At 45.8% G+C, this 17,491-nt stretch overlaps 1 protein-coding gene across 2 annotated transcripts in view; it reads right to left on the bottom strand.

The window, feature by feature from the left end:
* Positions 1–17,491, bottom strand: part of LOC138497172 (uncharacterized) — a 1,228,614-nt gene that overhangs the window by 862,572 nt on the left and 348,551 nt on the right. For both annotated transcript variants that reach the window (XM_069620463.1, XM_069620462.1), the window contains exons 6-7: positions 11,170–11,306; positions 10,917–11,030 (exon numbers count right to left, since the gene is read on the bottom strand). In XM_069620463.1, the coding sequence (XP_069476564.1) occupies positions 10,917–11,030; positions 11,170–11,306 (251 nt within the window). The remainder of the gene's footprint in view (positions 1–10,916; positions 11,031–11,169; positions 11,307–17,491) is intronic.

The raw sequence follows: 17,491 nt of genomic DNA on the forward strand, positions 1-17,491 counted from the left end.
CACGCCGTTGCCCAACTGGCGAAATCCAGTGTCGGAGATGTCCGTCCCAATAGTGATGGCGTGGTCCGACGCCACCTCACCTTCCTGCAAGATCTCCAGCGCATCCGCCCTCTTGTCGTCCGGTAGGAAGTCCAGCAGGGGAGCCAGCTTGTACCACAGCTCCCTGTCGTACCGGGCTACGATAGCCAAGGCGTTAGCCGCCTTAATCGTCGTCGCTGCAGACGAGATGACCCTGCGCCCCATCGTGTCCAATTTCTTTCCCTCGCCGTCCGGCGGGGAAGGCGACGTGGAGGCCGCACCCCCCCGCTTTCTTCCTAGCCGCCGCGGAGACGACGGAGTCCGGGGTAGGCTGTGGCTCGTACCGGTCTCTTCTAGCCGGCGTCGTGGACGGGTTCTTGAGGAGGGCGAGGCCCTCATCCCAAATATCATCCAGTAGAGGTACCGCGAGGACCGTCTTCCTCTTGGCCTCGCGCCGCTGATAAAGGAAACCTTCCTTGTTCTCCTCAGGGCAGAGCTGGAAGAGCTCGGATGCCCTGGCGATCATGGAGTGAAAAGATCCAATCTCGTCGGGCGGGGAAGCCCGGGTGGGAGGAGACGACGGCAGATCCTCGTCGTACACCTCGTCTTCCGTACCCGTCGCGGCCGTGTCAGTCCCCGTATCATCCCCTCGAGTCGTGGACGGGGAGGAGGGCTGAACGGGGCGCGACGGCTGAAAAGGAGGTGGAGGGTGAATCCTTTTCTTAGGAGGGGGGCTGCCCGAAGGGCCTGGTTCCGAGTCCCCCGACGGGAGTGGTTCCTCCACTGGTAACGGCAGTCTCGTCCTTATCTCTGAGCATAAGGACTGTATAGCCAACAAAATGGCCGCCCAGTTGTCTTGCGGCACTGGCAGAGGGGAATCCGACGGGCGGTCAGGGGCCCCGTCGGTACCCTCGACGATGTCGTCGTCTCCTGCGTCGGGATCCCTCCCGATGGGCTGGTCTTCTTTCACGCCAACGCCGTGGCTTAAGACCTCGATCAGTTCTTCCTCAGAGGTTGAGGCCGAATCCGCGGCGACCTCCTGCCCCCCCCCCTTTTTCTTCTCCGTCGGAGGTTTCACGGGGGTCCTGTCGATGGGCATAAAAGAGGACTCCCTCCGCGGTGGCAGGGAGACTCTGAGCCCCGAGGTCGCCACCACAGGCGTAGCCTCCACAGGCTGAGCCAGGGCCGCCGCGACTGTCTCGATAGAGGCCTTGGCCGGATGGATTAAGGCTTTCACCACTCTTGGTGCGCTCACCGCCTTCTCCTTGAGGGGGAGGGACACTGCCTCGCTCCCCCTCCAAGCTCGACCGGGGCCTCTCCAGGAGCTTCGCCAGGTGCTCGGCCTTCCTCTTACCCCGACCCAGAGCGTTGGCTCGTGGTTGATGGTGCCGGGGAGGGTGCGCCCTGCCTGGCGCCCATAGAGCCCGACCGTTCAGCGCTCCCGGTGCCAGCGGACTCGCGGTGCTTGGCCTTATGTTGGACCCCCGTCGCCGGGACATCCTCAAAGGTCTTAGAAGACCGCTCGGATTTCTTCCTCTTCTTCTCGCCGGACGGGCTCTTCCCTTCCAGCCAGTTGGCGAGACGTTGATGGCTGTCCTTCATGGTCCGCTCCGACATCTTGCCGCAAAACGCACAGTCCTTCTCCACGTGCGTCTTGTCTTCATGTAGGCAGTAAAGACAAAAGGAGTGTTCGTCTTCCTTAAAGACATTCTGCAGCTGGCATCCAGGGCAGACCCTGAACAGCTTTCCGGGCGTCGAGCTTCCCTTCTCCTGGGCCATGACCGAGATGGGCCCGAGAAACTTTTGGAGTCCTCCAAAAGCGTAGCTCGACGAATCTTCACCCTTGAGGAGCGTAGACGAATCCGACACGGGTCCCCGTTGATCGGATGGAGAGTCGGTGGAGCTTGAGGCTCTTTTGACCGAAAAAAACAGTTTTTGAGAAAAAACGTGAAAAAATAGCACTAACACTCGAGAGCAATAGCACAAGGATCCCAACACATGAACGTGCGGTAAAAATCTGAAGATGGCTGCCAGAGGCGGGGCTTAGGTAGAGGGCAGTCATTGGCTGTGGTCAGTATGACGCAGAGATCAGTGATTGGTTACTGCTACGAAAGACAGATCAGAAACGAAACTGATACTGGTTTTTTCTTTACCGAGGATTCCCAGCCTGACGACGGGGAATATTCATGAGCATGTGAATCCATGCCAGACCCCATGCTGGAGAACCTTATGTATGATCATGTATATGTAACTAAGCCATGTATGTAACAAGCGCCACGATGCCCTAGGGCTGCTGCGCGCTTTACAAATCCGAATAAAATAAATAAAGCGAACAATTACTGTGCTCGCTGTTTATGCAAAAGGAACATGATATGATTATCAATAAAATAGACTTGAATGAACAGTTAAAGAAAAATGTAAATGGCATGTGGATAAATCTATTTTGGAACATGCACAGGAATTCTTATATTTGGGCTTCCCTATAAAAGTCTGTTCACCCCCTTCTTACTACAAGGCATTTGTCTTTGTAAAACGTGGAAAAGATGGCTCGTTATTAAGTATGATATTGAACATCGAGGAAGGGGTCGGGGGGCAATCAAACCATTGGGGGCTTTACTGAGATTTACAAAGTAAGCATTATTCCAATAATTCTATATGCATTGCAAGTGTTGTCACCAGTACAGGTTAATTGAATAAAGAAAATTCAAGGCTAAATGACTACGCTCCATTATTAATCTCCCTAAGGCCGTATCCATTGAAGCATTGAGGCTCTAAAACGGTTTACCATCATTAAACCCATTATGGTCTATTAGAAGAGTCTTGTTATATGCTAAATTGCACAAATTAGATCATATCTAATGCGTTGTTACAACTTTTAGGTAATTCATTTATAGAAGATGTACTTATTTTCACTAAAAAAAATATCTGTCTAACCTGGGCATGGCACATGAAATCTTTGACACTAGTGCTGACTATGAAAGTATAATTCAACTTAAAACCCAGCAGTGGGACTTGCCATCTAATATTGAAAAACTTGATAATTACAGAAAGGAACAAACAATATACGTATCAGAGTTTTAAGGGGGGGGGAGGCAGCCCACGGTTACCTAAAATGCTGTAGTATAGAGCTAAAGTGTTTCCTCATAGATCTTCGTTTCAATATCCTTCCAACCAAACAATATATTAGCTTGTGGGAAAGCCTTGGATTGCAAGATGCTTCTTGTCGACACTGCAGAACAGAGGCCGAGACTCATCGGCATTGTGGTTACTTCTTGCACAGCCTTGAAGGATTTTTACATCAGAAGTTATGGTGGTTTTATAAGTAGTATAGACAACACATGTGAGGACCAATTTTGGTCTACACTGTTGGGCGCCCAATCAGTTGTGATTAATGTGGCTGTTGGAATATTGTGATAAGGGAAGCAGAGCTTAGTTAATGCATTTACTTTTAATTATAGTGTATTTACGATGACATTTTATACTCGTCTGTACTTTGTTTTTTCCGATTTACATTTTTTGATTGTTAAAGAACGTAAGAATTAAGCTCTCTTTTTACATTTTATTTTTGATAAATTGTAATATGCTTAAAGCTTTTGTAAATTAATTAAATGCACAATAAGAAAAAGGTTTAAACTCATGCAATAGACTAGAGAAGGACTAGATAAGAAAAGTACTATCCCTTTAAAAGTTAACTAGTGTTTAAAAGTTACTTACCTGTGAAAAAGGTGGTTGGTAATTGCCCCTCTAGTTGCAGTTATAAAAGTTCCTACTTACCTTGAATGTGTTCTGCCATTCTGAAAAGTATATGTAAGGATATTTCACTCACCTGTGAATTGGTTATGCCTCTTACCCAAAAGTAATGGGTTTTCCGCAGAGCTGTGGTGCCTCGGGGGTTTAGGCGCTTTACAAATGTAAAAACAAATAAATAATGCTGTTTTCTTCACTTAACTATTTCTTTCAGAATATTAATGTATAGGTTTACCAACTGGGTCTTGCGTCTGCTGATCTGCTGTATAGCCTGTCTGGAAAACGTCTGCCTTGGGTTTTGCTTACCTCGATTAGCTGTGTGCCACTCTTAAAAAGTGTCCTGTATGTGTAGCTGATCTTTGTCTGCCTGATGCAATCCTAAAATTAGTGTAGAAAGTTATTGCTTACCTTCGTCTGTCATCCACTAATATGAAAAGCAACTGTAATTGTATATTACACCAAAAGGTCTTATTCACCTGGTATAACAGTGTTACCCTGAAAGTAGTTATAGGTTTATACTGTTCCTTGAATCTGTGTTCCACTATTCAGAAAAGATTCCTGACAACAGGGTTGGTTTACTAAGTGATTCCTTAACTGAGTGTCATTGCATGACTGACAGGGTCTAGTCTACTACCCTTGAGTTACTGTAAGGTAATCTAAAAGTAACTGATAGTTTTACTCCCCATGAATAGGTCTCCTAAACTAAATGTGTTTGATAAGGTCAGACCTCCCTAGAAATACTGTTGGTTTTCCACACGTGGTCTTTGCTTTGGTCTGTGTACTTTAAAGCATTGTGTTAGGAATATTTTGTGCTTCATCCCCCTCTCCGAGCGAGACCCCACCCAGACCTTTTGCTGGACATTTGTCTTTCAATCCTGAATGAGTGAGGCCTTATTCCACTCATTCTTTCTAATGGGCTGTCTTTTAGAACCCTAGTCTTTGCATTCCATCTGTACTGTTGAGTCTGTCTACACCATAGCTCTTAAAGGCATCAGAGTTTTACTACTGCAGCCCACAGCGCCTTGTAGGCAGTGTTGCTTGGGACCCTTGAGGTCCTCCTTTAAGATTATTTTTCCTATATCTTTAAATAAACTACAGTTCTTAAGGATAGAGACTTAGTGTCTCTTCCAAACTCTATAGTCGGAGATTGGCACACACCACCTTCAGTGGAGTGTTAAAGGGGGGACCCCCCCCCCCCTGCTCTCTGCTCCTGTGACTTTTTAGTCACAGACAATTACCTAGGTATGGCTGGTGGCAGTGGATGTGTTCGTTCTACCAACTATATTGTGTATATTATACTGCAGGCTATGTCCATAGCCTCAGTAGTGCACAATAGGAGCACCCAAGTACCAACTTGGGGCCTTTCCCTTCTTTTTCCACCATTACTAGCATGGCATTCTTTGTTAGCCCTTCTACCAATTCGGGGGGTGGGGATGGTTGCCTTTGGTGGGAACCAGTATGTATCCCTGCATAGGCTCCAGGGTGTCTGGGCAGGCAGGAAGTGGGTGAGGAGTCTTCCACCCCCCCTGTCCTTTCTCTGCCAGAGTGCCGGAATAGTTCCAGCTCCCACAGGGGGGGGGGGGGGGGGGGCAGCCAAATGACCTTTTCTGTAAAATGCTGAGAGCGATTGCAGTGTGTGTGTGCTGGAACTGTATAAAATGTGAGGCTTCTGGAGTGCAAAGTAAGTCTGCCACAGGAAACTGATGTTACCGAAGAAGAAGACAACCCGAGACGCCTGCAGACCCTTTGCAAGACTGAAGAGACCACTGCTGTGCCAACCCAGTTTTCTATACGACAGAGGAGCTCTGAAGATGACCGATGACGCCTCTTTTGCTGGTAAACCGTCCCAAGACGAACTATGAAACCAGCCATCTACCAAGGTCCTAGAAGCTTCCAGAGCTGCAGAACCCCAATACCAGGAGACCTGCTGCCCATTTCGAGTGCATCATCGTGGAAAGGCTGAATCCATCCAAATCTTTGCTGAAACCGTAAGGACACTCCAGCGATCTGACCCAACTCACCCAGGCCCCCTCACCGGAGTGTGGGACTGCAGGAAGCGAAGACGATTGACCGGACAATCAGTGTCCTTTGTTGGTGCTGCTAAAAAGGGGCCAAAACCGCAGTGTGAAGCAATAAGTTGCTGAAAGTCATGCTACAGGTGCTCCCTCGAAACTGCTGCCGACAGTCCCCGTCCATTGTCCTGCCTTTCGTCAACAGACCAAAGAATCCAGGGGTCGGGTCCATAGCAGAGAAGCCAACACAAACACTTTCTTCAAACCAAAAAGGTTTGAAGGGGAAAAGGCTATTGCTTACCTGATTCCAAGAAGTCACTCTAGAGCCTTCGAGCGCACAGAGGTGTCCAGGGCAACCCCCGCTTACCTCTGACCCAAGCTGCTGCTCGTGTCCTATTCTTGAGTCCTTTGTTAGTTGCTAACTTGCTGCTTCAGTGGAAGAAATCTGCAGGAACTCTTCATTATTCACGGTTTGTCAAGACTTCAAGCACTTTCGAACTGCCTGTTGAACACTGCATGAATGCGCAATTACCGATAATACGATAACCTTGTCTTATCCCTTGCTATAAATGTAACCGTGAACAAACAAAAGTGAAAGCGTCTTTTGAAGTACATTATCTAGTATTCCGAAGTGTTCTACTGTAAACGTCTGAAGTATTTAAAGTGATTGTGGTGTACAAATAAATATATATCTTTTATATAAATATATGTTTAAGTGCTTCTTTGTTGTGCCTGCCTAACTAAGATTCAGAATACTTACCTACATCTCACATCTTCCTCTTAAAATAAGCCTGACTGCTCTGCCACACTACCAAGGTCCTAAGCTAATACAGACTGATACTAAGAGTTGAAGAGTTGGGGAAATCTACAAACCACTGGGATAGCTTAGTTAAGTCTTACTGCCAATAGGACTTTAGGAAAACACCAACAGTTGTGTTTTTATAATTGTGTTTATATATAATGTCATTGTACTTATTTTCCCCAAGAATCCTCTTGGCCTACTTGTATTTATATTAACCCTTTATTTTACAATGCTTAGTGTTTCATTGGACCATATGCTACAATCTCGTTGTACCTCGATCCCTCCTGACATAAGCCTGGCTGCTCCGTCTATGCTACCATATGCTCAGGTGTTACAGCCTTTTATTAAGAGTGGAGTTTTGTACTGTCTCAGTTGTATGGTTTTACTAAGCCCTTAGTTTGACTTAAGAAAAAACTGTCCTAACAATGCACACACAAAAATTGTAAAATATAATTGCTGTCACCAGATCGGCACATATAAAAGTAACCAAAAATGAAGTCTAAAAGGCTAAGGTGATACAAAAGTATCCCCATTGCACTGTATTGTAAGATGCTTGTGTGCAAAGTTAAAAAGTGACAACGTAAAAAACAAAAGGGGAAACCTAGTTTCTCTGTACTGATGGCCTGAATTACTTACCAGTTTCCCCATAACAAATTAGCAAAACGCAGGGGAATTGAAGCTGAAGGCTTTACTTACCCACAAAAGTCAGAACAGGTTAAAAAAAAAAGAACAAGGAAAAAGATTGGGGCAATAGAAACTATGGAGGGAAAGTTGCTTAAAGAGAAATCTTTCCCAACACTCACTTTGGCAATAGGATAGAATGGGGTAAATGTGTGTATTCTTTTAAAACTTTCTAAGCAGCACCAAAGCCCACTTGATAATTTCTGAACTACCTTACATAAAGAAGCTATACACTGGAACTTGTAACTTTTGTGTAAAAGGCCCCATACCATCTTAGATTTGGACTTCATAAAATGGAGGGAAACTACGTGTGCTTATTCAGACTACTTCCGAGTACTCAGCCGTTTAACACTGGTAACTAATTCATATGCATCTGTATTCTCCTATTGGTGAATGTGGATCTATGTTATATGTGGTTTTGATGTACGGTACTCATCTGTGATTTGATGTGTTTAGTATGCAACTAAAAGGCCTAATAACCAATTGTATATCCTATTGTCTACCTTTAACAACTGTGTGTGGACTCATTGTAGCCCTAGCTAACTCATACTGGAACTAAGCATGGACTGCTCTATTGCCTACCTTGATTGTGTTTTGGCTAACCTCGGTCTTCGCAGTTTACCATAGAGTGGCCACCCAAAATCCTCCCACCAGGGCTGATTTTGGAAATCCATTTTAACAGTTATCCACAGCTATGTTAGCACCTTGCTGACTCAAAGGAGCTTGGCCAACGGAAGGTAACAGTTACAGACTTGTGGGCATCCCAGAAATAGGCAGGCCATTACAGAGGACTGAGCAGAAAAATGTTGATCAGGAACATTTATCCTTCCTTGAGGGACCGAAAACTGAAGTTATGACACTTAGGAGTAGGCTCCCCAGGGAGGATGATAATCCCAGACTCCCCAACACACATTCGACAATGGAAAATCTGGAGGCTCAAAAACCCACAGGAATTACAGCCCTCAAGCTTGGAACCTGGTTGAGGAGCCTAACTATTTTAGTGATGATATCCCAGAAATCTCCTCTGCCCGAATTCAGGTAAGGGAAGACTGTGCAGGGGGGCGGGAGGGAATGTAGAGGGCCAAGCAGCCACTGGGTTGGGACGGAGTCCCCCAACAAGTTATCTAGTGGGTGTTAAACAAGATTTCTCTTTACAGCACTTTGCCTTCCATTTCTATGAAGCCCCGCACATTTTATTTTTGATTCAGACATACTCTTTTTTGCAGTGAAGCCTTATGCTTCACTCCACTGGCTTTTGCTCATTTTATCATGGGGAAACTGACATGTCTTTCAGGCAGCCAGTACTGGGAAACATGGTTTCCCTGTTTTGTTACTGTGTTGCCACTTTTGGTAACGTATCCCTATTGGTAACTTTATCATTCTACAATGCATCTTACAATGCATTACACTGGGGTATAATTTTTGTTTTGACCTACACTAAGACTAAGAGGATGTGTGGTTACTCAAGGTGTGCCTAAGGAACAAGCTGGTGGCAGCAGTTATGTTAATCTAGTTTGTGGTGCAATTAGTCTTAAGGCGTATGGCTACCAACTGTGGCTAGTGTTCAAACATGGACGTGCAACTTGGTTTTTCATGTGTCCCTTGCCATCTTGCATTTAGCCATTCTTCGTGGCCTCTGAGGCCAGGAGAAAACATATGTATTTGCAGTGCCTGGGAAAGCAGAGCCTTTTGGCAGGGTAGTGCAGGGCCATTGGTGTTTTCGGTCAGGAACTGAGTTGGAACTGTCTGGTCCCAATCCAAAAACCGGTTTCGGTGCATCCGAGTGGTATCGTCTGAGTGGTATTCATGAGTTGTGCCACCAGTGGTCCTGACTGAAACACTACAGGGTGGCTGGGGGGGCAGGGTGGTGGTGTGTGTGCGTCATATCTGTCATTGGCTAGTGGGAGTTTCAGCTCTTACCTGGCTTTTTGGTTAAGAAGAGGACCCCTGTACACAATCGAGAGATCCTGGAAGAAACCGAAGTCAAGTATGCTGTCCAGCTGCAAGACCTAAGGAGACCATGGACCCATTGGAAGAAGGACCTGGAAAACAACTGCTGCAGCCCTCGGAGAGCCTTGTCTTGTGGAAGATCTACAGAAGTCCTGCGAAGGCCCTGCGACCCTTGGAGTGGAGGAAACATCCATTTTTGACGTCAGGTCAGATCCTACGAAGAAGAGCCTTCGGAAGTGCCCCTGGACCACCCAGTGGCTGACCAGCTCAGACTTTGCCGTGCTGCAGGCGTTCCATTCAGAGTTGAAGCCTGGAACTTGGGGGATACTACGCTCATGCTAGAAGACTCAACTCTGGACAATTTTGTGGTCCAACCATCCAGGGGACCCAAGATAGGATACGAAGTCTGACAGTGGCAATTGATTCCTCCTCCATCGCCATGCATTGGTGGCAGTAGTCCGAAACTGCTTACCTGTGTCCAGTCCTGTCCTGAGAGGGGCCCTACATAGAGTTACTCTGCATTTCTCAACTGGAAGACCTTGCAGTAGCATTAGTCGCTGACCGGAGAAGTGCTCGAACCTGCAACCATTGGCATCTAGGGGTGTAGCCGACGGCAGAAAAAGCAATGTCGGATCTTCTTCAGCAGACCGGCCGAGTCCTACGAAGAATTGCAGAATGGGGGAGGGGGCGAGTTGTCACAATACTTACCTGAACGCCTAACTTCCCATTTTAAAACTTTTGATAACTTTTATAAACTTTAATATAGTTTGGATTTGCCATGGCTTGTTGGGGACAGGTTTGTTAGTTAGAAATACATGTCCTCAACCACTGGGAACTGTTCATTGGACCCCAGAGATCCAACCTTCATTTTTTCCAGCCTCTGAAAACTGTATGGAACATTGGTGAACTTTTGGGCACAAGGCCCCATATTCTTAAGGATGGATTTCTGAAGCTAGTACTTGATCCGTTTGGACCAGTAGTGCTTATACTAAACCTTTTACCTTCCCTTTCAGGGGTTTGAGCTTTATTTTGCCGTACTTCAGCGACTGTGTATATGTATCTAGTATTTTTTTCAGTATTATATGGCCATAAATAAGTATTTTTATAACTGATTGGCTAAGTGTAATCCCAGAGTTTCCATTGTATGTACGAATTTGGGACCCTTCAGAAGCTCAGCACCACTTGAGACTTGACCTAGAACACTCGCCTTGCTACCTGGAACTAGTTTGGCTATAGCTCCGAGTTGTCCCCGTCACTACACTAGGTTGGCCTTCTATACATTTGCTCCAACAGGCCAGAGTATAGAAATTCAGTGCCATCAGTGGGTCTCAGAAAAAGGTTTCCCATAGCTAGCATACCATCTTCAAATAGCTGACGGGCAGCGTGTGCTACCTGTCTATGTAAGAAATGTCAAGGTCAAATTGTAGCTTGGAAGTTAATTGGAAAAGTTCTCTTTAAAAGGGCACTACTTATTACAGGAGAGGCAAGACTACACTTCATTCCTCCCAAAGAGAAAGATGTCTTCACCTATACATCCTGTAAAAGAACCTGTAACATTTTGCTCTACAGGCTAAAAGGTTGTGTCCCGAAGTATCCCCGAGAGTTTCTTCGAAAAGATCACTCTCGTGTAACAAATTGGTTGCATCTCTCACTCTAACATAACATAAATGTTTTACACATTTTAAAGAAAAACTATACATACATACCCGAAACATTCTTAGTCCTCTATAGCGCTCTATCTCAGATGACATTCTCCTAAGAAACTGAAATATATCTTCGTTGGGATCTCTATATTTAGCTGTAAATGGAAAGTGTTTGCCCTGTTTAAAACAACAACAGAAAACACACAAATATCGTTAGGGTAGACATGCTAAAATAATAAGAATAGTTGCCTAAAAGGGAATGTGGTTCCAGCACATACAACAAACCAATTGTTCACACAAGCAGTGAAATACTCACTATGTAGGCCTTTCTATGTTTCAAGCCATTGAGATGCACAATCATGGGAACCAGCTTTGACGTGCTTGCACAGAGCTCACAGTTATAGTCCAAGTCTGACATTCCAGGATGTCTGTATTCCACCACATACTCCAAACCTAGAAAAAAAAAAACAGTCATATCTAGAAACAGAATTACTTAAGGACGTTAACTGTGAACATCTATGTATGTTCAAAAGAATACAGAAAAGGCTAGCTCATTTATGAAGAGTTACCAACCTTACATTTTAATGCAGGCCCCTGTTCTGCCCAAGCTGGTTATAGAACCTTAATGCTTTACCTTCCCACACTGTACTTTTATGTTTGTTTTAACTAGGGTGCTGCTAGAATATACATCATGGTTCAATGCTGTTTGTATGCACTAGTATAGTCAAGAGTGCAAGTAAGATCATACCATTTTTCAGTTTGCACTAGTCAACCACAGAAATGAAAACAATGCAACAAAAAGGTGAGAACACTAGGATGTCGTGACAAGGGAATAATGGCCATCTTGTCACAAATTGGTCACTTTACAACTAGAACAAGTGGGAAATAAACCTGAATATCAACTTGAGTAAATGTGTACAATCTTTGTCAAGTAACATTACCTCAATGTGCCTCTTTAATCCAATTAAGTCATGTTAAAAAGGTTTTTCAGAGTCTACTCTGGTGAACGATTCCGATAACCCACCCTAAAGGTGCAGCCAGTTTCACACTAAATGTATGACCAAACTCTTAAATGTAGGGTGGCAGACCAATTAGGCTTATACTTCAGGTGAAGTATGCTTGGTGCAGAACCAAAACAAGAGTAATGTTTGAGGCCCACAAAGTCAACTACAAAACATCACATAATTGGTAACCTTTAGAATGCAACAAATAATCGAAGGAAATTACAGTGTAAATCATTACGGTTGAAATAAAAAGAAAATTCGGAATACATGCAAGCCTTAAAATGGCCATTATATCTAAACACAATAATGATGCATAGGCAAGTCCATCACTACCCTTTCCAAAGTTCAGTCTTTCAGGCAGGTCATCTTATTTATTAAGTAGTGTTAAGATGGATTTTCAATATCAGTCCTGTGGGAGGCCGCCCTATTATGGTAAAAAAAGAGTGGACACTGAAGTTAGCCAAAACCAATCAAGGTGAGCAGCAAGGCTTAGTTTCGGGAAGGGGACTAGAATAAATCCACGCAGAGCAACACCAGTAATTCAAGTTAAACAGGTAAGTATATAAAAATATAATTATTTACTAAAGCTTTAGTTTACACACTAAGCAGATAAAAATACCAAGCCATTATTGTAGCACAAAACCCAGATAAAACAGGATGTATACATTCACCATTTGGAGAGCTAGATTAGCGTTTGATATGAGTGCAACACAGGTAAGTATCTCAAATGCACAAGGATAGAAATAACTTAGAATCAACCTAAAAGAGCTTCCCTAATTCCAATAAAGTACAACACTAGTATGGTTTAGGGCCTTGTGCTCAAAAGTAGCCAGTTCCAAAGCATATACCCTTTAAGGTAGGTGTATATGTAGATTTGCAGCGCCACAGCTTATGATCAATGAAGTATTCCAAAATTAGATACAAGTTCAGGTCAGTACCCAAAGCAATCCATAGACAGTAGGATAGACCATGAAAAGGACCCTTCCTCAATTTACACAAGCAAATGTCAGGTTGCAGTGAGATAGGGCCAGACCCTATGCCCATGTAACCCTATGGAGACAAATAGGATTTTTTGGGGGTGGGGGGGTAGAAACCAGTATGTTAATACCCCCCTGTGATACTTCCATAGACCACTGCAGGTGTCCCGGAAACCGCTGGGTACACAATCTTCTGCGCTCAGTCCGGTCGAGGAAGACACTGGGTTAGCGGGTGCAAAGGTCCCTTTCGGCATCGGATTTAGTTTCAGTGGGTCACGGTTTTTAGGCAAGATTTCCCTTTTAGGCAACTTTCTCTCGATAGTCTATGGACCCCTAAACTTTTTGGGGCACGAGAGCCCGGCATGTTATGTAAGGAAAAAAAAAACGTGTTTTTTAGATTAGAGAAAATGGGCAAGGGCGGCTCACATGGTCGGACTGGACCATAAAACTGTCTCGGGCACCAATGAAAAAGTGTCCCGCAGTTGCAAATGGACATTCATTCCTTTAGTAACAGACTGTTTGAATAGTGCCCAAGGGGGTGTTTTTTGTTAAAATGTAAGCAAATTGTGATATTTAAAAATTATTTATTCAGCAACAATGGTCAAAAGTACTAACTGCATAGTGAAGTAACTCAAACTGGCCCACACTGGCCAAAAAAGTGGCCCATTTTGACTGGTCTAAACTAGCATTTTGCATATTTTGTACAGTCATTGCCCTTTTGCCCTATATGCCAGTCCAAGCCTGGAGGCTCATCCATAATGGGCGAGGGGGGCGTTCACCCAGTGGCCCCCTCATCCATTATGGAGGAGCAGAGGAGCCAGCCCAGTGAAACACCGAGCACTCCCCTCAGCTGCTTTTTCAAGCAGATGGAGTGCTCCTGGGCTGGCTGAACTGTCAAAGGGAAGGAGTAGTTTCTTACCTGTAACTCCATTTCTCCAACGTTGGTATCTTTCATGGATTCACATGCTGTGAATATTCCCCGTCGTCAGGCCGGGAACCCTCTGTCTCTTTTTAAAAGTGTTTTCCATTGGAAAACGCGACACTTTTGTGTCCTACCGACGTCCTTTTGGGACACTTATGCATGACCCAAAAGGACGTAGGGTATAAATAGACCCGCCCCCAGAGCTCCTTTCAGATTTTAACCTCCAAAGTAGAGGCAATAATCAGGTTTGCATTCAGGAGAGGCCGGCAGGTGCATGTGAATCCATGAAAGATACCAACGCTGGAGAAATGGAGTTATAGGTAAGAAACTACTCCCTTCTCCAGCATTGGATTTTTCATGGATTCACATGCTTAGATTAGACTACATAGCAGTATCCCTATACATGGCGGCTTGTAATGCAAACCAATACATTAGGAATGCAAACATACAATCAGCAAGAAAAAAACATTAGCCATAGCAACATTGTAACAGGCACCCCACTCGGTGGGGGCTTACCTTACTGAAACAGGTGTTGCAGGACTGCACGTCCCATCTGCACATCTGCCCCATGCTGTTGCTCCAGGCAATAATGCCGAGTAAATGTATGCGGCACAGACCAGGAGGCCGCCTGACAGATGTCTGCCAGTGGAATCCCCGACCATAATGCTGCTGATGATGATGCAGTGCATCTTGTCGAGTGAGCCTTTGGAAGCCTCTCCAGAGGCTTTCCCGCCTTAGAGTGACAGAAGGCAATAACTGACGAAACCCAGCGCGATAGTAAAGTGAAGAGCAATCTCCAAACAAGGACTGAGGGTCCATAAGCCACAAACCGCTGCCTTGTACGCCTGAATTCCAGAGTACGACTCAGATAAAACTTCAATGCTCTTGACGTCCAACGTATGTAGAGCCTCCTCTGCCAGCGAGGAAGCTGAAGCGAAGAACGCTGGTAGCACAACAGAAGTGTTTATAGAGCGTAGTTGGCACCTTCGGAATAAAGTGAGGATTAACACCACCTTGTCCTTGAACAAACTTAAGTAAGGAGGATCAATCACCAGAGCTTGCAGCTCCGATATTCTTCTTGCTGATGTGATGGCCACCAAAAAAGCCATCTTCCACGACAAAAACTTCAGGGGCGTCGACGACATAGGCTCAAACGGGGCCTTCATTAGCCCTGACAGCACCAGTTTGAGACTCCAACCAGGAGGGAACTTTTTTGCCCGAAGGAAAAGTCCGAAATAAACCTCTCCGAAAATGTTTAACTAGTCGGTCACTGAACAACGGAGTCAAGTGCCTCCTCAGAGTAAACCTAGAAATGGCCGGCAGGTGAACTTTTATGGAAGAGAATGCCAAACCTCTCCTAGCCAAGTCTAGTAAGTAAGGCAGAATTTGTTCTGATGAAATGTTGAAAGGGTCCAGCCCCGGCTGATCCTTACAACACACAGAACCTTTTCTACTTGAATGCATAGGAGACGTTCGTGGTCGGAGCGCTCGCCGCTTCTAAAACGTGGTGACAGTCTCTAGAAATGTTCAGCAAACCAAACTCGGAGAAGTCAGGAGCCAAGCCGTCAGGCTGAAGGAGCCCGGGTCGTGATGCCAAACTGCCCCCTTGTCTTGAAACAGAAGGTCCGGCATCACTTGAAACCTCACTGGTCCTGCCACGGATAGATGGAGCAGGTCCCAAAACCACGGTTACGTGGCCCAGTGAGGGGCAATCAGAATCACATAGTATGGGTTTTTCTGAATCCACTGGAGGGTCCGCCGAATGAGTGGAAACGGAGGGAACACATACGCGAACCTGCCCGTCCACGGGAAGTAGAACGCATCCCCCAGCAAATTGGGCTGTGGCCATCTGCTGGCAAACTGCTTGCACTTTTTGGTTCTCCCAGGTGGCGAAGAGATCCAGCGAAGGACGACCCCATTTCCTGATCCTTCAGCTTCTACTCGTGGAATTGGTTCATCTCTCTGCTGAGGGAGTCTGCCTGTACATTCATCACCCCTGGTAGGTGAAACGTTACGATGTTGAGGTCTTATTTGAGGGCCCAATACCATAGTTCCTGAGCCCCGCTCGAGAGCGTTCTGGAATGAGTGCCCCCTTGCTTCCTGAGGTAGAACATCGTGGTTGTATTGTCCGTCAGCACTCTCACAACCGATCTTCGCATGCGCGGCAAAAGATTTTAGAGCCCAATGAACCACTCTTAGTTCCAGCACATTGATGTGAAGGCTCGATTCTCCTGAGGACCACCGACCTTGAACTTGTAAGGACCCCAGATGAGCTCCCCATCCTGTTTGGGAGGCATCCGTCACAATTGTGGATTGGAATTTTGGCTCCAGTAGCAGCATTCCTCGTGTCAGATTGTCTGAGAGTTGCTACCACCGAAGTGCTTCTAGTAAATCGCTGTTGATCATCAATTTGTCGGACCATAATCTGTGACGTTGAGTCCACCGATCTGCCAGAAATTCTTGTATTGGCCAGCACGAGGGAATTTAAAAATTGCAGAAAATCGGCGGATTTATTTAATATCCATGACACGAATGCTGCAAGATTGCACCTTGCTCTCTGCCACAGAAAGGAGCTGGCCCCTATGCAGCCACCAGATGCCATTTGCCCTTTTTCTGAAGCACGAGGCTCTTTGCCACTCCAAGATGGCCGCCTCAATTGCTTCCTCCTCCTCACCCCTTGGAAAGAGCACCTACAAGCCCCGATTGGCCCCCTCTCCATCTAATCAGGACGCCGGGTAGGCGTGAGCCGGCCTCCGTGGGAAGTCACTGTGTAAAGGCTCAGGTCCTGACTGAGCTGACCGAGTTGCAGGCTGCCCCAGAACATTTAGCCCCATCACCACTGGTACTGTCGACCACCCTACTTGCCCTTGCCCCCCTGGCACCTGAACCCACCCAGAGCCTGGACCTCACCCATGAAGCACAACAGACCACTTTGGTGTTCTGACGCTGCACTCTACTCCAGAGAGGTGATTTAAATATGATCACTGAGCACTCACAATGTGTAACTGAAACCACTTGCAGTAATATCAGATCACTGCTCCCAAGACTGCCACATGCTACCCATACCCAGTCATATGCTGTATCAACTGTATTGCCCTACTGGTGCACATACATATAGGCATTTGAAAGTGCACTACCACTGCAAGCTGCATCCAGCCTGCCATCACACTGTTTCTTAGGTGATTTAGCCTGCCATTGTATTGCGTTTTTCTAATTGCTCAGCCTATCACTACACTGCACTGCACCTTGTTATTGTATCCAGCCTAAACCTACACCGTGCCTTGATAGTTGCATCTAGCCTGCCACTATATTGTCTTTTGCAGCTGCTTTAGCCTGTCACCACACTGTGCCGTGATAGTTGCATCTAGCCTGCCACTATATTGTGTTTTTTAGATGCTTTAGCCTGGTAACCATGTCACCCCTGAGCCCGTGTTCTCAGCCTACCCAGCCATACGCTATAGTATAAGTTATAACACGCTATACGCCAGCAGAATGCATATTAGCACGACCCTATCAACATACGCCCCACTGCTGCTCCTACAACTAATACGGTTAACTATTCAAATATGTACCCTGCCCTACTATCCATAGAAACTCTAGGCTTCGCGCTAGACTTTTCACCCTCTACGAACCGCAGGCACCTAGCAACGTCTACTCGAACTGTAGCACCATTCCCAAAAACCAGACTAGGAACTTAACGCATCCCAAACCACAACTACCTGCTAGCACCTTAAC

Source organism: Ambystoma mexicanum, chromosome 5q (assembly GCF_040938575.1).
Source record: "Ambystoma mexicanum isolate Mex_15411 chromosome 5q, UKY_AmexF1_1, whole genome shotgun sequence".
NCBI lineage: Eukaryota > Metazoa > Chordata > Amphibia > Caudata > Ambystomatidae > Ambystoma > Ambystoma mexicanum.